The following is a 22,603-nucleotide window of genomic DNA, read 5'->3' as shown; positions in this document are numbered from 1 at the left end:
TCTCCCCCCCCGGGCAATTCTTGCTCCACAGGCAATTAATAGATAGCAGTCGTAGATACTGGAATCCTAACGCAGTGGAGCCCACACCTCACCCACTGATACACACTATCTTACACATGGGAGTGGGGCGACACCTGGTCACCTGGCTTTACAAGGCAGTACGTACACTGATCCTCCCATCCCTTCAACCCCTGCGTCACGAGTGGGAGACGGACATAGGCAGAGTGGTCCACTACAAAGAATGGAGTACGGCCCTAGAATACCCAAAAAAGTATCCAGGAATGCATGATTCCGTAACATACATAGAGCCTTCCTCGCGCCCCGCCGACTGCATCACTTCTTTCCAGATACAGACACTTTGCCAGCCCCCGCTGTCAAACCCCGGAAGCAGATTTTAAACATATGTTCTGGGACTGCCCCATACTCCAGGGGTTCTGGGACAAGGTCCATCGGACCCTTGAAGAGGTAACTGCCATCACAACCATGTCTACATGGGAAGCATGTGCGCTCCGGATCTTCCGCAGGCGGAAAACCGAGAAAGTGCAGTATCGTTTTCTATCACTAGCCATTCTCTTGGCAAAGCGAGGAATAGCCATGCATTGGAGAGCCCCCACGGGACCACCAGAAGCAGCCTGGATAGGCGCCATGCATAAATGGGGAAAAGCGGAGGAAGAGATACTCCGGGAGGAGGAAGTGAAGGGGCACCGCAAACACCCTATATCCCCAGGATGGGCCCAGTTAATGCACAGATTCACACAAGCAACGAACTAACAAGAGACACCAGTAATCTTGCAGTCCCCGACCCGTACAGCCACTCCGGACCCTACACCCCAATGATACAGTCACAAAACCACCTGAACACCACATAGCCTTGCACCCTGTGATCCCCGCCATCCAGCACACGCTGCTGACTCCCCGCACACCACCGTACTATGTTTATGTTTATGTTTTGGCAACTTGTATAGCGCGCAATTACCATGGGGTGTCTCGGCGCTTAGTGATTCTGAGGATAGACAAGTGGAGCGCAGTTAATGTGTAAACAGCCAGGTTTTTAGTTGCTTCCTGAAGGTAATTAGGGTGGGACTGGCTTTGAATATGAGAGGGAGAGAATTCCACAGTTTGGCTGTGGAAATGACAAAACACCTGTCGCCCCAGTTAGCTTTTTTTGTTTGTTGGACGTTAAGGAGGTGAGCTGAAGCTGAACGGAGTGTCCTGGATGATACAAGTGGGCGGAAGGCATGTTTGAGGAAGTGCGGGCCAGAGTTGTTAATGGCTTTGTAGGCGATGCACAGTGCCTTGAACTTAGTCCGGCTCTTGACAGGAAGCCAATGGAGCCGACGGATGAAAGGGGAAATGGAACTGGATTTTGGGATACCTAGGAGAATTCTCACTGAGGCGTTCTGTACCAGTTTGAGCTTGTTTGGGACTTTTTCCTGTGCGTTGAGGAGGAGGGCATTACAATAGTCGGTTCTGCAGAAGATTAGGGTAGTGATCAGAGTTTGGTTTTTTTACACTCAAGGATCATTGCAACCCTACACCAGCACAGCTGATAACCTCCCGCTCCCCCCTTGGACCCCCCGACCCCAACAGGTTTACCCCAAAGGTTAAAAAAGTTTAGACTGGAAGGGGTATTCCCCCTTGCCGGTGGTTTATTGGTAAAGCCTATAGACAAGGACGACATGACAACACATGCAGACACGTATCATCCCGGCCCCTGTAGGCAATACCTGAGACGACTAAGTGAAGGTCAACATAACACAGGGCCGGTACCACGTTCAGAATGATAGATCGCTTGCCACAGACAGTCTCGGCTTTCCTCAGGGGTCAACTACTGACATCGCAGGTGACTATTTCATAAACATTAATGGACCGAACAGATTTGAATGGTTGATTAACACAAGATTACTGTATAGGAATCCCCAATCGGCTCTTACTGATATCGTGTACTTACAGTAATGTACCACTGTCCTGCATAATCACTGACACTCTGAATGTAAACTGCAAACAAAAACCCGATAAACAAATTTAAACAAAAAAAAAGAATAAGACAACTGTAGAGCTTTAAGGCCTAGACTCTTGAACAACGTTGCCGGGGTGTACCTATAATGCTCCTGACAGGTAAAAAAACATTCTCCCGCTTTCCTCTTCAACAATGTTGGCATGTATGAATCATCTTTGCTTTTTAATGAACTGCATTCCAAAATGTATTTGAAACAATGGATTTCAACTGTAGGATTGTGGTAACGACATAGTTAACTGATTAAGTACAGAAACTCGATTATCAATATTGGGCTGCTTAAGAATTGCTTATCAATTTAGTTTATGTTTGATTTCCCATTCTCGAGAACTATGAAAACGTCTTCATTGTGTCAATGATAGATGGGGGTCTGAATACTGCCTTCAGTACTTGATCTGGCAGCTTGCAATGCCACTATACACACACAAAAAGAAAGGGGGAGGGAGGTACTTCCCTTCCTTTCGTCTCACCCAAGTAAAAGGAAGGGGAATGAAATACTCAGAAGACGCCTAACTACCACATGGTATAAAAACTGCCCTCACACACTCAATCGTGTCATGCTTCATCACAGGGTACGCAGACCAGTGTTCAGAGTGAGCGAGAAAAAAAAAATACTTTTTAGAGCTGGAAAATTGCTCATCAAAAACTAGGATCCACCAAACACTAAAAATCTAAACTACCTTGGTAGGATTAAAAAAAATTATTTTCAGAAGTGTACTTTGGATGATTATAGTACCCTTCCCCCCTATGAACTGTGTTCATCAACATGTTTCGGCCCCTCAGTCGCCCCTTGGGGTCGTCGGCCTTTGTCATGATAAGAATCTCACTATTTTGTACCCTGTTTCTTCCCCCACTTTTCTGAATTTCCAAGGGTGCGGGATAGAGAATCATATTATGGCCATACTTTCCTCAGGAACAATCAGAATTTTATCAAAGTTTGACCAAAGTAGGGGTGGGAGTGCCACCCTGTAATTGCATGGTCGTCAAGAGTGTAAATCTGCCTTTCAGCCACTCGCTTCCCTTCAATGCCAAACACAGGAGTGGGAAATCAGACTAAATGAACAGTGCAGAAAGGCAAAGTGGGTTAAAAAAAACTACTTATTGATGTGATTAAGGCACTAAAAAAAATAACACAAAGGGTTTGTAGGCAAGATGTACAAAACTCTGGTTCTAAATACCAGCTGCAATTTGCGACCAGAGGCTATTTTGTGAACAGACAAATGTATTAATCTGTTGTTTAAAAAAGTACGGATTTCTAGTGTCTCGTAAATCGGTCTACCTCATGAAGAGTAATGAGGCTAGTCGCAATTTTTGAGGCCCACTAGGAATCTCAGCCGTTGCAGGGATGGTGGGCTGCTTGGGTCATCAGACCACTAGGTCTGTGATTGCTTTTAAATAATGATTTTTATTCAAGGCAACACGTTTTCCTTAATGGAAAACCGGATTTAATTTTTTTTTTTTAAATGAAACGTTTAACTTGTATTGTTTAAGAATAGCAGTGGTTTGTGGATCCATTTCCTATTCTTAAAAAATATATTTTTTAACATTCTCGAATGGGAACCTTGGGGACCCCTTCCTGTTTGCGAATGCATTACCATTGCACCTCTGTAGTCGGTAAAGTATTAATGTTTTGTTACCGGATTGCGGTCGCAAAACAAATACATACCATTCTGATTCAGTATTTGGAAGGGACACCCTAAACACATATTTAACCAAATACCAAATTAGGTCGCAAACCCAAATTGCAATTCGATAACTTGTTACTGAATCTCAATTTTGTATTTGTACCTAAGTAAAAGCATTATTACCATCACAAACAACCCAATTTTGTGATTTGGGCCATCTGCAACTGCAAAAATGCTTTGTGTATCTGGCCCTGTGAGCTAACTAATTTTCCTCATATTACATGAAGAAGAAAATAAAAAACTCCATGATCACTTCTCCCCAATGTAGTCACTTAATGTAGTTTAATCCCATACAGGCTTTTTAAGGACGTAGGTGGCCTTATTATTAGAGATTATACACCTTCAAAGGAAAGATTTTGGGTGTTTTGTTCCACATTCACATTCCGCATTTCAACTATTTCCTCTAATCTATAACCCTCTACAATACTGGCTAAATATTCCATGTGTGAGAGAGAATTGAAGCAATATTAATATTCGAAATAAATATTTTGAATCAAGCGGATGGCAATCTTTAGAAGGTTCACAAAGCTCAAAGCTTGTTTTTTTGTAAACCTCTTTCTAATGTCTATGAATTGTCATTCGTACAAAATGTGTTCACTGTGTAGATTTTGTACATGCATATATCAATTTACACATACATGAAAGGAACCATATTGTTGAGAATCATTTATGAAGGACAATCAAACTATAACAAAAACAACGTCATACATTGGTCGTACGGTGTGTTAATCATGCATTGTGGTTGATCACTGCACAAGCCATTGCAGAGCTAAAGGAATATTTTGCTAGGACCGCCAAAGATGGCACCGATAAGGCTTATATAGAGTTATCAGCATTGGGGATCTCCACCCTGGTCGGTTATGGTAGTCAAGAAAGATTTGGAGCACCTCCCTTCATAAGTCGGACAAGGGCCTCCTGCGAATTCCACTTGCTTTTTCTCTTAGGAATACTTCTTTCCTACCTCTACCTCAGTATTCTACCTTTGCTTTCCATCTCAGGTGAGATGGATTCTTTTTGGATTTCCATGTCCTAGTAACCAGTTTTCTGGCAAGAGCCAGAGCAAGGCTCTACAGGTTGTTAGCAGATTTTTTGGACTGCTGTGTTAGCCCCCCCCACACTACCCCACCCAAGCAGGCAGTTCTCTGGTGTCATCTTGATTTCCCTAATGAGGGTCTTCCTTAAGTGTGTGATGATAGTCTGACAGTACGCCTGTAGGTTAGGGCAGCTCCACACCATATGCAGGAAATTGGCAGACTAGGTAGACATCTGGGGCAAAGTTTTGGGTCGCCGCTGTATATATCCTCAATTCTCTTGGGGGCGAGTATGTTTTGTGTAGGAAATTAAACTGGGTATACTTCAGCCAACTGGCGCAGGACACCCTCTATGTATAATTTAATATCCTGTCCCATTCCCTGTCTTCTAAGGTGTGGCCCAAGTCTTCTTCCCATCGTCATCTAGCTTTTAGTGGGCCTACCTGCACCACTCCATTGAGTGCCTCATAGAGCAATGTAAGCAAGTGTCTCCCATTTACCAACTTCAAAAGCAGGTGAAGGACTGCGTGCTGTGAAGGCTCTTCTGGTCTCTCATCCCAGAATTGTGTGAATGCGTGTATGAGCACCCCACACGTCAAATGGGGTCCGGGGGCAAGGTCATAGTCATGCTATCATCTGATCCAGAGACATAACTGACCTATTCAGATAACAGTCCTCCACTGTGAGGAGGCCAAGCTCCATCCAGTGTGCCAGATGGTGAGCTTTAGGCAACAATGGAGTATCCCCTCCACTGCAAACTCACAAGAGGTGTTGCAGAGGTCTATAGGCTGAGGTGTTCAGTCAGTTTGTCACACCTCCTCCAGCATTTCAAGGCTATGGTTATTAAGATCGTCTTTTTCTGTGCAGGTGTTGCCCTCTTAAGGAGGAGGGCTATCAGAGCTCCCTAATTAGGTTTCCTCCTGATATGTCCCATTTTTTCTATCCCTACTCCATCTAACCAATACGAAATCCACTGTAGTTGTGCTGCTATGAAATATAGCTCTAAATCATGAACACTGAGGGCCCCCACAGTGACTGGATACTTAAGTGTGTCTAGGGCAACTCCTTTTATTCAAGTGTCCCTGATCAAATCCCATAATATGGAACCCAGTTGCCGGGCCGAATTCCGTGGGACCAACACAGGCAAATTAACAAAGAACTAGAGCAGCTTAGGCGGGATGGTCATTTTCGTTAGGGCCATTCTTGCTATAACTGGGAGCCGTAATGATATCCAAAATGGCACTGAGCCTTCGAGTGCCTGAAACACAACCCCAAACTCCAATCTGTCACATGAGCAGGGATGTGGTATAGGTTCACCCCCAGGTACTTAAAGGTAAGAGGGGACCAACTCATTCCCAAAGTTTTCAGTTTGGGTGCCTATTGACACTAGTATTTCGGGAAAGGGATGAGTTTTGGAGTTGCCAGTTTTCATACCCGAGACTTTCCGAAATCTCTACGTAGCAGTTGGGTTTGCGTCAAGTCAGGTTCTTAGTAACCTACGTACTGCGTATAAGGAAATTACATGGGTATCGTCCCATAGTGGAATAACTCAATCCCTGCCCTCCGCTCTAGCCACTGCTGCTAGAGATTTCATTGCTATGGCGAATAGCAGCCGGGAGAGTGGGCAGCCCTGTCTGGTGCCATGATGTATCAGGTACTGTGAAGAGATGCGTAGACCTGTTTGCACCCTTGCCTTTCGATTAGAATACAGTATCCCAATCCATCGTGCTCCCAGATCCATATGAGCTCCCACAAAACCCCAGTGCACCGTATCAAACTCTTTCTTCAGATCCATGGACACCACCAGTGACTGGGGAAAGCATTCCCATCGGTCTCATCCAACACCTGATACAGTCTCCTTAAAAAATGTGACGTGCTACGCATCGGTATAAATCTGCTCTGATCCCCTTGCATCACTGTCAGCATGTGATTATAGAGGCATGTTGCCAGTATCTTGTTAAGAAGTTTAAAGTCAAGGTTAAGCATGGAGAGCGGGTGGTAGGAGCTAACCATGCCTGTGGGCTTGCCTGGCTTTGGTAAGGGTATCACTAGTGCCTCATGTATCATGTCAGGACGCTCTCTCTTCTCCAATGCATCAGATACATCTCGGCTAACTGAGGAATTAGGAGGTCGGAGTATATGCCGTAAAATTCAACCTGTAGCCCATTCAGTCCTGGTCTCTTTCGTCTGACGACTTTAATTGCCCCATGTATTTCATTCTGTATTATCGGGCCTTTCAAAGCCTCCCTATCCCTCTGCCCAAAGGCGGTGAGCAGAGTCCTGTCTAGGAATGCTTCAAAATGCCTCACTGTTAATCTCTGCTAGGAGACCATATAATTTCTCATAGTAGTGTAAGAAGGTATCATTGGTTTGTCCCTGTTCATACACCATGGTGCCGCTGGTTCTCTGGATGTCTAGTACTGGAAAGCCTCTTCAATCCGGTCGACACCCATTGCCAGGAGACTCAGATATGTTGGCAGGTAAGCTTATCAATAAGTTGTGTGTATTCTCTTTTACTATCATCAATCCTCTGTTTGGCTTCTAGGTTGTTTGTCCCATTCAGCTTTAACTCATGTATAGTCTTCTATAGCTTCACTAGCTCGGTGTTTAGTTCCTTGCGTATTCCCACCGTCTCGCCCACAGTGTCCCCTCACTACCACCTTAACCGCATCGCTGCGGCGTCTTTTCTCGCTGTGTGCGGCAAATTTGAAAAAGCTGCGTTACATGACAAGCTCAGCTCGTCATCCGCACACGACCACCGTGACTGATGACGAGCTGAGCTCGTCATCAGCAGCGAAGAGGTTAAAGGCCTTGATCAATAAGTAGGGATATTGTTGTCCAAAGGGATTTATGGAAGGGAAGGCAGTGTCAGTCAGGCACTATGCTGCAGTTTCCAGGTGGGCACCAGTGGGAGGGGTCGCCCCGCCCACCACCATGCCACTGTGAAGTGGGGGGTTATGGTCCGAGATTGTTCTCTCCAGTAATTCTGACCTTACCAGGGAACGGCCTAGCCATCTCGAGCATAACACTTCGTCAAGGTTCACATGGATATTGTGTAAGCTAGAATTATATGAAAAATCCTTTGTTTCACCATGGTGTTGGCTTCAGAAATCTAGCAGCTCCCATCTGCACATCCTGCTGACAAACCTATTTGCCACTGCAATGCATTGCGCCAAGTTGAATTGAGAGACCTAAAAGAATCTCCTGACCATCCAACCTGCCTGCTACAAGAACAAATCTTCCCTCTTTATCTATCCTATTTTGAGTGGGTGAGAACAGGACTATGTCTAATCTACATAAGGACAACATTTGGGTATGCCGAGTAGGAAGTCACAAATAATTGCCCCATCCATCTCCTTCATGGGTGTGCAATCATTCGACGCCTCTTTGCCATCAAACCCAGCCTTCAAACATTCCAAGAGATGAGGGTGCAACTATGGTCCTTTCCATGAGGTCTCCCAATAAATCTTTATTCCTCTCGACCCATCTACGATGCTGCCACCCAGTGTAACCCTAAGAACCTCCTATGTGCACATATAACTCCAATTCCCGATCCCCAGGACAGTCAAGCAACGACCTGCTGTCCAAACCATGCAACTGCAAACCAACTTTCTGAAGAGTTAAGCCCCATGAACCCTTGGGTCAAACTAAGGGGCCAGGTACTTTTACTCAAGCAGGGCTATCAGGGCTTGGGCCCCCATTGCCCCATGATGCCTCGGATATTCAGCAAGTGCTGGAACCATGAAGAATACAGAAACCTGCAGGGGGAGTCCGAGGCTTGACTCAGAGTTGCGGCAGACGCTATATAGCACAGCTAAGGAATCTCAGTTTTACTAGATCTTTGCCTCTGGAGAATGGTACTTGAGGTATTTCGCACCACCTGTCAGTCGCTCCAGTACATTGGATCAGAGGTCTTCCACCATTTGGGGGTAATCTGGGGATGGCTGTCCACTCTCTGTGATGTCACTCCAAATTCGGGAGTCTGAAGACTGCCTCTTGGAAACCCTTGTGCTATCTTGCTCAGATAGTTGTCTGAGTCCTATCTCTGCAGCCACAAGCATTGCATGTTTCCAGCTGTGGTCTTGCAGTCTTACAGGTGCTCGCCAGGGTGCACCTTTTCTGGTGCTTTGACCTCTTAAGCATCCGTGGATGGGATGTCTGTGTCGGCGGTACACCCTCACCAGCCTTATGTAGTTGCAACCAGTTACAGGCGCCATGGAGAATAGGGATTCGCTGTCAATCAAAACTTTGAGTTTAGCTTGGAACATTGAGGACTGTTGTACATTAGCCTCCCTAAGTGCCCTTTTCACTGCAAAAAAGAAAGCCCTTTTAGTTTACACTGCCATCGTGTAGTATGGAAAAAAGGTGATAACTATTTTTCAATGTGTATGGACCGAGCTTCTTGGCCTTTTGCAGCAAGAGGTCTCTGTACTGATAATGAAGGAGCTTGGCCACCTCTGTTCCCGGAGCGGGGGTAAGGGGGAGACGGGGGGGATTTCCCCGAAGGGAGTTTCCAGCAAGGCACCCTGTGAGCACGCTCAAGCACAAAGAACTGTGTAAATCCAACAGGTACCACCTCAGATAACATCCATTTTTCAAAATAGATGACCATATTTATGCCTTCAACCGCCTCCGGAACACCCACTATAGACATGTTATTTCTCCCCTGTCTCCCTTTTGCATTACCTGCTCTTCTTTCCAATTAGGAAAGGCGGTCTGTGAGGGCCTGAGCTCGTTGAGGCCTTCCTCATTAGCATTCACCATTGCCACCAGTTATTAGTAATCCGCTCTGAGTACCCCCACTTCCAGTGTTACTGTGTCAATTATGGTCTCCGAAGGTTGTCTGGAGGCATTTATGGCAGTTAGTATCTTGTCCAAGTGCAGTTGTTGATAGTCCAGTAATGTATCTTGTGCTTGTGGGGTGTTCCTCCCTATCTCGGTTAAGTCTACGTCCTCTCTAGCCACTGCCTGGGGGTCAGTGTCTTTTGGCTGCTGTGATTTCCCAATGGAGTGCGACGGATAGCAGTGCTGCATGGACATGTCCAAGGGTCGCATGCCAGCATGCCATCAGTTGCCCTTTGTTGTACCCAGGAATTCTCAGATGTCCGGCCTACAATATATTGGTCTCTGGAGCATGGTCGATTCCCATTATTCACAGGGTAATAGCAATTTACTCCCGCTCTTCCCTCAGGGATTTTTCACTTTCCTTCTCTCGAGCGCCCCACGGCCCATCGGGAGGGGATGCAGATCCTCCGGTCGCTGTGTCCCGGGCCGCCCATCAGCATGAGAAACTCGAGGCATACTACAGCCGCCCTGTTCAAGCCTCCCCCCCCCCCCGCGGCCCTGTTCAACCCCCCAGCGTGTGGAAGGTCTCAAGGAAAAGGAAAAACAGGTGCTGGTGCATCCATTTCGGCCCTATGCCTTGTCCCTTAGTGTCTGATCTGGGCATTACCTTCACCCGGTGGGCTTCAATTTGCTATTCCCTCACGCAGCAGTTAGTGTAGCATGCGACTTCCAGACAGGTCTAGCTAGGGCTGCAGCGGATGCCGCAATCTTACTGCTTCTATGGCGGTTCTTAGCAGCACCAGACTATATCTCTGTGCTGTTTAAACCCTGCTCTGGCCTCCGGAGCCATCTGAGACATGTGGAAGACTTCCCCCTTCTGTTAATGGGTGCACTTCGCAGGGATAAGGAACATAAGCCGGCGGCCCTGGAGCTGAAGCCTGTGCCTCCTTCCTCATGCGTGGTTACTAACAAAGCTTCTGCTAGATTTACTCAAACTTTGATAAGTTTTAGTAACTTGATTCTGAAAGACTTGCAGACTTGAGGTGCATGAACTTGCCTTGCATCACCACGTTAATTTCAAGAAGGATTCTACCACTAGTCTGACGCCTCTAGACTAGTGCTAAGAATTGGTGGCTCATATCATCATACCATTGTTAGACCAGATGGTAATTGGTCTGCTGAGATCATTGGTGGAATCAACTTGCTATTGTGAGACTAATGAAATTCTAATCAATCTCTCCAAAACCAAGATTGTCATCTTGGGATGCAAATTAAATAAAAAGGCTGCTTTGTTCCTGAATAAGGAAAAACGGGAAAGGGTGCTAGCCGTATATATTATGGGGTTTGGCTGGATGAAAGAGGACAAACAGCCCACCATGTGAAAGTACCCAAGAGCTCAGCGCAAACCCTTATCATGGTCGTTCCAATAATACATAATAATTTGGCCTGTCCAGACACTGCCACGCTAATGAAGGTAATTGATTGCAAATGAATGCCAATGATGGCATTTGGGTCGATGGCCTACAAAAAAAACCCTTCATACTTCGCTGGATAACGCACAATATAACTGCTTTTGACAACTATTCTACTTATCCAATTGCACCAGTCCATTGCAACTCCGATAAGAATTTAATCTCACAAGACAACCATTGCTATTGAATGCAAGGTTCTTGTCTTACAGTGTTAAAGAGGGCTCCAATCCTTTCCCTGAAATTTTATCAGTGGCAAATGATCACATAGAAAAAATCACAATTGAAACAATACTTTAACACCTCATTAGCCAACTAAGCGTCACATGAAATTTGGTGGGGATCAGTCTTCCACCAAAACATGTGTCAAGAATCACGCTGAAACTATCAAACATCATCTCATTGATTCAGGCTTTAAGTACCTTGAGAAAAATAAAAGCTTGGTAAATAGGCAGTTCCTCTTTACGAACTTATGACAGTGCCAATTTACAACCATTAACATGGGATAAGAAGCAGAAACTGTTAAGATTAGATTTTGGCTGATCCCTCTGAAAGCCTATTGGTATGGGAGACTGAGTGGTAGTTCTGATAGCAGCTGCAGAGTATGTGGCTTATCCTCAGAATGATTGTGTCAGAGAGTATTTGCAAGAAACAAATACCTCTCCGAAAATATTGTCCGTCTCTCATCTTCAAATTGATTTTCCTCTATCCTGGCGGTTTCTGTAAATAAATATTCTCTAATGCACTTTGACATTTTTGTATATATCCTTATGAATATCTTATTCCACCCTAGAACTCACTTACTGAGTCAATCTTTTCTTTTTTGACTGTGTTTTTGATATGCCAATTTGCATCTTGCTTAATAAAACTGAGATTTAAAACAGTCCCTGATCCATCCACCCATGGTTGTGCTATTGAGGTGTCTTATGGGGTGTACGATTTTAGAAGTACACCGCATCCACACTATTTGCAGTTATCAACTATCTATACATTTATCTGTCAAATTATATGTTGGAGCCATAACCACATCTGTAAGCAATAGAAGCTGGTATTTAATTTACCAGGCATTTACCCAGTTAAGTGTGCAGCACTAGTAAGTGTATGGTAGGCATCAATATCTATGATTCAAAGAAACAGAACAACAACTACATTGGCCCATCAGAAATAATGTCCAATCATCAAAATGGTTGCAGCTTCTCAAAAGAGCTTTCTTTCAGTTGTACAAAGGCTGGGGCATTTGTTTCAGACCACAAAGTAAACTTAACTAATGCCCACTCAAGATTCAGCTGGTTAGTTAAGCAATGCAACTGAATGAAAGGTTTAAGACGTCAGATCGATTAAATAATAAAAAAAGGTTTCACACATTGATAATCACATGAATTGTCAATCAAAGGCTATTATCAATACTTTAAGTGTCTTCCAATCTTATTCTCATTAAATCTAATATTTGTACCCGAAAAAAACCCATACAATTGCATGCGTGTAGTCAGCAGTTCTATTTAATTATAGGAATAAGTAGAATGCGTATTTATATTAACATGTTGATATACAGAATGCTTACCTAGCAATAAAAAAACAAAGTAAATAGATCTGGTCAGGTCCAGCAAACAGCATTACCACGCTAAGAGTCAACTTCAGTATAAACAACCATCGGATAACGACATAAACACCATGTTTTTGACACAAAGACAGGAAGTAGAGATTGTTCAGGTGCGGGGCAATGTAGGCCACACCTGTGAACACAAAAGTAAATAGATATGCATTAAAACTTGTAATCTGACTTTTGTATTAGTAGCATGCAAGCCACACTTTGCTTCCTTGTTCAAATTGGTTGTCCACTCACAGACAGAAAAACATTCTTTGACTATATCATGTACAACAATGCTTAAAATTACAAAGATCTTGTTTGAACACGAAGGCAAAACTAAACAAAAACCCACATGGGCTGGTTCACAAGGCATTTTGGATTATGTGAAGTAGTACCCCTGTAGTGTTCTTTTACATACTCTTAAATGACTTTGTGAGTAACCCCAAAATATGTTAAACGGGAAAATTCAAATACAGTTGTACCAATAGAAAGGGCCGTGCCCACAGCACCTTTAATAATAGAAGTTAGAGATTTCGGGGCAGATTCACAAAGGCATGTAAGAGTACAAAAAAGAAATCACAAAAATAACAGCTAAGGGAACACCATGCACACCAATAGCGGTTCTACTGCGTATACTAATAGTGCACTGAAGGTAATGAGGCGGCATGTTGCCATGGCCTGTATGCTTTCCAATAAGAGAGTAGCAAAGCACTGAGGCAGGAGTAGGGTACCACAGACAGAGGACCGAATCAAAAATATGATAGTTTGCAACGGTAACTCTGAAATCTATTCCAGTACGACCCCGCATAGATGACGTTCAAGGAATATATGGGCACTCTCCGACCATACTTGTAGGATACAGGATACAAATGGGGAAAATGCAGAAAATAAAGACTTGCGAGATTCATCGATTTTGGAGGTAAGACTGACTGATAAAATATTAGGATTATTGGGTCCATTTGACAGGTTAAGTAGTCAATCTCTGACTCCGAGTTAGGCTAGTTACCCAAGCTAGTTTTCTACTAAATAATGTTAAGAGTTTGGGGTAGGAAATAAGGGCGAAAGGACTAAATTCTAGAAAACAATTACACAATCTTTATGGCCTTGCTGCATTTGCCAGTGATAAGAGACTGTGATTGATGAGTTTTCTGGAGCCTCCACACCGATAAGTAGCGATGTACAGATATAATTATCATGTATTGCACATTTATGTAAAAAAATACATCTTTGTTGACATTTGTTATTTGCAGACAGGATTCAATATGGGAATGAGCAGAATGCTGCGTACAGTGATCCCAGAATAAAAGAAAGGCCAACGTCCATACTATAGGGTGTTGCAACAACAGGGACCAGGGTCAGGAGAAAATATTCCAATAATGGCACAATCAATTGGTCAAACATCTCAATGAATTGCACTGTTAAAGTTACTGTTGTAATTAATAAAAATGTAATTAAATCTAAAAAAAGGAGTACTTACTCCCTGAGTACTACTTCCCATACTTCTTAAAGCTTTTATAATTTGATCCCACAGTGTCTAACTCCCAAGGTGTTATAACTTGCTTTAGTCCAACAAAGGCCAACATCCTAATTCAAAACAATGTTACACGATCAACACAAACTTGCAGCTGTTCCCTATGCTCCTTTATGACACATATTTACGTCAATCGGGCCGTCAATGGGTTTAGAACATTTACCCTAGTAAAAGGATCAGATAGTTTACAGTTATGTTTATTAAGGTGGACATTAACATGCATTCAGTATGAATGCATTCTGTCTAAACTTTCCTTTGTAGCATTCTCGCAGTTAACTGGGTGATTTGAGTTCAAGTGTGGGGCCATTCGAGGTGCAACAGAGATTTGCAGTCATACAGAAGAGAAACAGAAACTTCCAAACAGTTCAGACATTTTCAGTCTTTTACCATAGGGTGTTAGGCCGTTTGTGGCTGTTTCCAGTGGTTCGACCCCTGGATCTGTTCCTGTTCCCTAGATGTGAGTAGCGTAACGTTTTGCTTTATCATAACATTTTCTATAATAATTTTCATGCTACACAGTCCCAGACACCCATTTATTAGAGCATTCCACTAAGGAAAACAACAGCCAAAAGTTGAAGCTATTTGAACATTCTCGGGCTGTGACAGGTGTAAACTACCATGGAGAATGTGGATGTATCTTTTCTACTGACATACATTTATGCTAAACCTATTTTTTGTAATTTTGTGCGGAATACATTAAAAAAAACTGCCCACTATCTTATTATAACACCAAGAATCAGCGCTGACACTAGTTAAGGCTTAGCAAATTAGTTCAGTTTCACACGGTTCTAAGAGTATCCTGATAGTAAAAAGTTATATTGTGACTCCTCCTCTATTATTCAAAGGATGGTTGCTTTGCCTTTATTTAGCTGCATACCTTTGCAGTAAATGAGAATCCAAATAGTCTCATCCAGGTGGGCATTGGTGACTTGCCCTGGTTTGACCATTAGTGTGGCAAGTGATCGGCTATGCTACGTCCTTTCTTGTGGAATCTATGACATGTTTTGCAGAGCAGTGTGAATCATCTTCATGAGAAAACTACTGATCGATATTCCTCGTAGACCATCAAAAATGTTAACGTTTCTTCAAATTCTTTGCTCAGTCATTGAGCTGGTCGAACATATTTGGCCTATTAGTTGTGCAACTCAATTTAGGGAAGAATTGTTCTTTCAACAAAAAAGAGCTTAAGGTGCATGCTTTTAAGCACATATATGTAAATTGGGGTGAAATATTTTTGTCAACTACAACTTTAAAAACAAATAAAAGCTTTCTTTCGACTGATTTTATAACCACTATTTAAGTTACAGCCAGTCCTATTTTTGACAGTAGCAAAACATCCCTGTGATCACACGTGTTTCCTGAGCTCTAACTTCTATTCTGCATCTCTGATGGGAGTAGGTTCACATTAATAGTGAGTGCGTTTCCCCTATTGACATCCATTTACAGTTCCTTAATTTATCATATAGCATTAACTTCAAACTCTGCTGCAGCATATTCCAAGCAATGTGTACAAACTCAATTGTTTTATTTACCAGGGAAACTACAAGGTGTCAGTCACTGGAATTGGGGTGAGCAGGATAAAGAATATAAGATGGTTTGGCATGCTACAGTTTTGCTGCACTAACTTCTCGAATCAAGCAGTGTCATCTGATGCTGAATGGTTGAGGAACTCTTTGGTTATCCACGTTTGTACATTTGCCTTTCTCCAGCACATTCAATACAATCCTTGGCAATGTCAATAGATCTGGCTTTTTGTATTAAATCTTTTATTGAGCAAAGATAAGCATCATGCACCTCACATCATCATTCGGGCCGGCGCCGACCTGGGGAAGCCAAAGTCCAGAGCCCCATAGTCGCCTACCGCATTTCAGCGGGGTACACCGTTCGTTAACACAGCAAGCCGCCTACAACCCAACCGGGCCGGCCGCGTCAAAAGAGGTGCCATAGAGGTGCAGGCTGAGCAACAATAGTGCAAGAACGCAGAACTTTAAAGAACCCCCCCCCTACCCTTCCCAACCCTCCCCTCCCCTCTCCTTGTCCAGTATTGGGCCAAGTGGCAGGCCACTGTTGTCTCTATAGGTCAGATGTCACTGCGCGTGTCGGGACTTTGCGCTTGTGAGTGCGTGTCTTGTGTTCCGGGAGCGGGATCTCAGCGAGTCGCAGCAGACGCAGGTAACGGGGACAGCTCACCTCCCGGAATTCCCCCGTCAATAGGGTGAGGAAGGGCCGCCAAAGCTCTGCAAAGTCTGACCCCCTCCCTACCGCTGCCAATGACAGTTTCTCCATCCCCAGGATCGCCCAGAGCCGGTGTAGCCAACCCAGTTGCTGCGGAGCCTGGACGGCCCTCCAATGGGCCACAATATTCTGGACTGCTGCCCCCAGAGCCAGCGCAATCAGCCGCCCTCGCCAGGATTTCAAGGGGTACATGAGCTCGTTCGGGAGGCCTAATATGATGTAGGCTGGGAAGCGAGGCAGCTGCGTGTCTAGGTGTGAGTCAATGAGATCCAGGATAGGGGTCCAATAGGAGCGAAGCGCCTCACAGCCCCAAAGCAAGTGTTCCAGTGTGCCTAGTTCCCCGCACCCCCTCCAACATCTATCGCTAACCCGGGCATCCCATTGGTGTAATCTCTCGGGCGTGTGGTACCAGTATGTGGCAACTTTGGTTAGTGTCTCGGTGAGTCCGGTGTGGTGTGCTGAATGTCGGGCTCTGTGGTACACCCCTTCCCATTCTTTCCTCGTGAGCTGTCGCCCCAGATCCCTCTCCCATCTAACCTGCCCTGCGTTGTATGTGTGGACCTGAGTGAGGAGCAACTGTTGATAGAGGTCCGAGATCAGTTTTTTGTCGGACGTGCGCGTTAGCAACCACTTTTCGTAAGGCGTAAGGTGTCGTTGGGCACCCGGCTGGATCGAGGGGTGAAGCACCCAATGTCGCACTTGTAGGTACTGTAGGCGTTCTGTCTCGGCGATGCCGTAGTCCGCCTTAACCTGATGGAACGGGAGGATTCCTTTGAAGTCGAACATGTGGCCCGCAGCTCTGCAGGGCGTCGTACGCCAAGTCGAGAAAGCTCTGGCGTCCAGACCGGGCGTGAAGTCCGGATTTTCGAAGATGGGGGTCATAGGTGAGGGAAAGGAGGTCAATCCCTCGACCACCGCCACTCTGTCCCATGCCTCCAGGGTGGTGCTGGTGACTTCTGAGGCGTAGAGGTTGGGGGGTCTATGCCGGCGCGGCAGGAAGGGCACTCCCTGCAGGGTACGGCCGGCCACTGCCTGGTCCTGGAAGAGCCAGTGTTTGCCTGACTCCAGTTGGTACCACTCTACGAGTGTACGTAGTTGTGCCGCCTGAAAATACAGGGTGAGGTCAGGCACCTCAACCCCCCCATGGGCAGGAGGCAAAGTGGCGAGGGTATGCTTAAACCGCGGCCGTCGGCCATTCCAGATGAATCGCAATAGCTCCGATTGTGTCTGTTGAAGCCACCCAGCCGGGGGCTTCAAGGGAAGCGTCTGGAACAGATACAAGATCTGCGGCAGCAACGTCATTTTGACTGCGGCAATTCTGCCCAGCCATGATAGCGTAAGTGGTTTCCAATGCCTCAGCTGCTCTCGAAGTTTTTTCGTGAGCGCCTCATAATTGACCCGTGCTGTACTCCGCACTGTCGGGGCCAGAAGGACACCCAGGTAAGAGACGGAGGGGTCCGACCATTGCATTTTGAACTCCGCTTTGACCTCGGCTAGCACGTCAGGTTGCAGTGAGATGTTTAGGGCCTCTGATTTCGCTTCATTGATTTTAAAGCCCGAGGCCAGGGCGAAGGCATGGAGCTCCACGAAGAGCGCCCGCAGGGACTGCATCGGGTTGGTTAGGGACAGTAAAATGTCGTCCGCGTAAAGACTGATTTTGTGTGTCCCCGCACCGAACCGGATGCCAGAGATGAGCACGTGGTGCCGCACCCTCTGTGCCATCGGCTCCATGTAGAGCGCGAATAAGAGCGGCGAGAGTGGGCAGCCCTGGCGGGTGCCTCTGCCAATGTCGAATCCCGGGGAAGTGTGGCCGTTCACCCGCACTGCTGCGTTGGGCCGGCGGTAGCAATTGAAGATGCGATGGCGGAGTTTCTCCCCGAACCCGAAGTGGCCCAGCACTTGATCAAGATAGGGCCAGTGTACCCTATGAAATGCCTTCTCAGCATCGATGGTGAGGAGCATACAACCCGGCCTGGTACGGGACCCGGCCTCAATGAGGTGCAGTACCCGCCGTGTATTGTCACTGGTCTGCCGTTGGGGGATAAAGCCTGACTGATCAGGGTCTATCAGCTGCTGCATGTACGGCGCTATGCGACCTGCGAGTATGCCGGTGTAGAGCTTCAGGTCTACGTTCAGCAACGATATAGGCCTGTAAGAGCCGCAATTAGTCGGGTCTCGACCGGGCTTAGGGATCACAGAGATGGACGCCTCCAGCAGATCTGGGTGTATGGCTCATGGCTGATCGAAGATGTTAAACAGGTCGCGCAGGAGGGGGGGCAATCTGCGGGCAGAAGGTCTTGTAGAAGGCCGCAGTATAGCCGTCAGGTCCCGGGGACTTCCCTACCTTGAGTCGGGATATCGCTGAGATGACCTCCTCCAGGCCAATAGGCCGCTCTAGGAAGTCCGCTTGGGCCTGGTTAAGGGTGGGGAGCGCAGCGCCTCGCAGGTAGGCCGGGCCGGCGTCGGGATCAAGGTGATCCGCATCATAAAGTGCGGCGTAGAAGTTGCCGAAGGCCGCTGCAATAGCTGCGTCCTCCGTGATCTGGGTGCCACTAGCAGATTGGAGGGAGCGCACCTGCTGTCGCTGGGTCTGCGCCCGTAGTCTGCTCGCCAGGAGCCTCCCGCAGCGGTCGCCCCCGGTGTAGTACGCGTGCTTGAGGCGCATGGCCGCGTATTCCGCCACGTCCTGGTCCAAGGCAGCCAGCATTTTCCGCTCGGTGCATAACTGTCGCCATGCCCGCGCTGCCCCCGTGCGTTGGTGCATCTGTTCCAGTTCCGCCACCCGTTGTGTAAGTTCGGCCCGTTTCAGGGCTCTCTCCTTGTTGTTGGCGGTGGCGATGGAAATAAGCTCCCCACGCAGGACCGCCTTGAGTGCTGCCCACTGCGTGGCCTTAGTGGTGTCGTCGTTGGCGTTATGTTCCAGGAAACGGGCGATCGCGGTTTTAAGCCGTTCCTGGGTGTCAGGCAGTTGCAGAAGGCCATCTCTCAGCCTCCAGTGTCGTCGGGGCGCCGGCGTGGGCCCTACTCGGAATGTCGCCACGACTGGGGAATGATCTGACAGCGCAGCCGGGAGTATCACTACGTCCTCGACCTGTGGCACCAGTTGGGATGAGCACAAGAAGTAGTCCAGCCTCGCATAGGACTTGCGCGCCGCCGAGTAATATGTGTAGGTCGTCGTTTGCGGGTGTGTATGTCTCCACAGGTCGATGAGGCCCAGATCTGCTAAGTGTGCATGCCCTGCGGAGGTGAGCGCCCCCATTTGCCCGAACCTCTGACCTGAGCGATTTGCCGTGTTGTGGAACACAAGGTTGAGGTCCCCACCGAGTAGTAAGTGCGTATGTGTGGTAGATGTGGCGGCTTCTAGTGCTGTGTGTAAGAATTTTTCTTGTCCCTCGTTCGGGGCATAGACCGAACCCACCAGGAGAGTGCCACCCGCGACCTGGAAGCTGTAGAGTAAAAGGCGCCCTTTGAGTTCAGCCTCTTTCTGAAGGACCCTACCCTCGAACGATTTGGCCACTAAAATTGCTACCCCGGCTACCTTTTTCTGGGAGGAGGAGAAGAACTGCCAGGGAAAGGCGCGTGATTTAAGCCTGTGGTGATCGTTAGTGACAAGGTGTGTTTCCTGGAGGAGGCAGATGTCCGCTTTCGATCGCTCCAAGAAGGACAGTATCGCTTTGCGCTTGATTGGGCTGTTAAGACCCCGCACATTAAGCGAAAGTATCGTCAGGTGACGTGTCATGTCGGGAGTAACAGGAGAGATGCTAGGTCCCACCCGCGGGCGGTGGGCATGTGCCGACAGACCACGTCAGGCAAAGCGTGGTGAAGTCCACTGACTCCGTCAGGAAAGTTAGAACCCCTTGGACAAGGAGAGCCCCCCCGCCCCACCCCCCCTTCCCCCAACTCCCCCCGAGCCCCAACCCCAACCCAAACTAGTGCAACTCCCCCCTCCCGGATCCCCCCCTCCCCGTAGTCCCAACGTTGAAAAGGATTCGAGCAAACATAGTCCCAGGTCCAGGTGGAAGTCCGCTGGACCCGTGGTAGGTTAGTCTCTTGGTAAGCAGGCAATGGCAGCGGTATTGGTGGACGAGTCACGGACCCGGCCGCCCTTGTGGGCAGAGTGGGACCGGGACAACAAAGAAAGGGTGGCGGGTCGGATGCCGCCACCCCCGCCGCCGGCGCGCGCCATCCCGGCCTTATCAAAGCTGACGCGGTCTGTGCAGCTCACGTGGGAGTCAGCCACTGTCCGGCTTCGCTAGGCCCTGCGCGACAGTCTCTACAGCTGCCCGCCGACCCTCTTCTATCTCCTTGGTGGCGGGGCGCCGCAGTTTGTGACGGTGCCGTTGCTGCTTCCATCTCCCGGTTGCGTCCTCGCTGGTGGTGCCCCCGCCCGGGGTGTCTCCGTCCAACGTCGGCTCGTCGATGCCCAGGAGGGTGCAAGCCTCCCTGAGGGAGCGCAGTTGGTGGAGGTTGTTGCCCATTCTGAACACCAGTCTGAAAGGGTGGCCCCAACTGTAAGAGATGTTGCGTTTACGCAGCTCAGCCGTGACCGGCCGGAAGATGCGGCGTTTCTCCAGGGTAAGGGCTGCAAGGTCTTGGTACAAGGTCGGTGTGTGTGCGCCGAAGGTGAGTGACGCCATCTGGCGCGCCTTGTTGAGGATCTCCTCTTTGGTTCGGAAGTCTTGCACGCATACCAGTATGTCCGCTGGTTGTGCTGTGTTAGCCCTGGGTGGGCCCGTCCGGTGTACTCTGTCAAGAACTAGGGGGGCGTCTGCTGGGCGGCCCAGTATGTGATTAAACAGGCCCTGCGTGAAGTGAAAAAGGTCCTCCGTGTCCGGGGAGTGTTTCACGCCCCGAATCCTAATGTTGTGCCGCCTGGGGCGATTCTCCAGGTCTTCGGCGTGGGTCTGTAGGTCCACTTGTTGATCGTGGACACGAACCAGTTCCTGGCGCAGCGCCTCGAGCTCCGTATCGCGTGTGTCGCATTTCGCCTCCAAATCAGCCACTCTCTCCCCAATGGCGTCGGTGTCACGGCGCACCTCCTTTATTTCTTCCTGAAGCTCCTTCTTCAGGGCGTGGATGTCCTCGCGCAGGCTGGCAAAGAGCGACTCCAGGAAGGAGCGTGTGACTGGGGCCTCAGGATCCGTCTTTCCCATGGACGGAGAGTCCGGGGCCTTCTTCTCTGGGCCCGCTCGTTGGCTAGTTGACGCGATGTCTGTTCGCTTCCCCATTGTGCCAGGGGTAAAAAGCTCCGTGATAGTGCGGGTCTTCCGGGTCTTCCCGTTGGACATGACCCAACGAGGCTTCCCCTAGCGAGCTGTGCTACTGCCCCTAGCTCCAGTGGTCTCGGGCCCCCAGTGGTCGGTTACCCCACGTGTCCGTGGGCGCCGTAGTGGTTGTGTCGCTTTAGTCCAACGCCCCACGCGCAGATTGGGGGGGCGCCCGGTCCCTCAGTCACGGCCACCTGATGGGGAGGCACAGGCCGACTGTCCTCGTGCTCCGGTGCGTGGTGCTAGGCCTCGCAAGATGGCGGCCTGTCTCGTTGCTCGGCCCTGGCCGGGCGAGGGAAAAGCTGGACGCTCCGCAGGAGGGGGGGGGGCCCACTGTCGCCGTCTCACCCCCCCCCGACTTCTCTACTCAAGTGCCGCTGTTGCGTCGCGGGTGTGGGCCCGCTGTGCACCCCTTGCTCCTCACCTCTGGCTTCTCTGGTGGCCTCTCGGCGCTGCAATGCAGACCGCTGCTACCCACCGGTAATCGTCCGGGCAGGGGCGGCTCTGGTGTCTGGGCTGGGGCTGGGGCTGGGGCTGCAGGTCCGCAGAAGCCTCCGTGGGTGGTTACGGGAGGCCTCGCGCGGGCCGGACCTGCCGCCGCCCGCCTGTGAAGTCACTGAGGCGGCCTACAGGCTCCGCCCACCGCAGCCTCGATGTCGCCGCTTTGTACCCTCCAGGCCCCAACGGCCGCGGTGGACGCTCGGGTCAAGGCTGGGGTCTCTCCGCCGTCCTCACCACTGCAGGCCCCCTCGCCGCTGCACCGCTGGTTTTAGGCGCCGTGTGGGAGCCTTTTGGCTGGGATGGCTGCTGTGTTGGTGCTGTAAGACGGCGTCCGGCGGCGGGAGCTCAGCCAGGTACGTCCGCTCACACCGCCATCTTAGCCACGCCTAGATCTGGCTTTAAAGGAATGTCACATGCATGGGAATTAATGTATCTTTGTGTGGAAGCAAAGAACTGTAGAATAATATTGGTGTAGGTTAAAAGATCAGGTGACA

At 48.4% G+C, this 22,603-nt stretch overlaps 1 protein-coding gene across 2 annotated transcripts in view; it reads right to left on the bottom strand.

Annotated features, from left to right (window-relative positions):
• SLC68A1 (solute carrier family 68 member 1) overlaps positions 1–22,603 on the bottom strand; it is a 183,234-nt gene that overhangs the window by 25,794 nt on the left and 134,837 nt on the right. For both annotated transcript variants that reach the window (XM_086922687.1, XM_086922688.1), the window contains one exon: positions 12,549–12,720. In XM_086922687.1, the coding sequence (XP_086778813.1) occupies positions 12,549–12,720 (172 nt within the window). The remainder of the gene's footprint in view (positions 1–12,548; positions 12,721–22,603) is intronic.

Source organism: Lissotriton vulgaris, chromosome 5 (assembly GCF_964263255.1).
Source record: "Lissotriton vulgaris chromosome 5, aLisVul1.2, whole genome shotgun sequence".
In the NCBI taxonomy this organism is placed as follows: Eukaryota; Metazoa; Chordata; class Amphibia; order Caudata; family Salamandridae; genus Lissotriton; species Lissotriton vulgaris.
The sequence above is the reverse complement of the archived record's forward strand: the minus strand, read 5'-3'. Positions and strand labels throughout refer to the sequence as shown.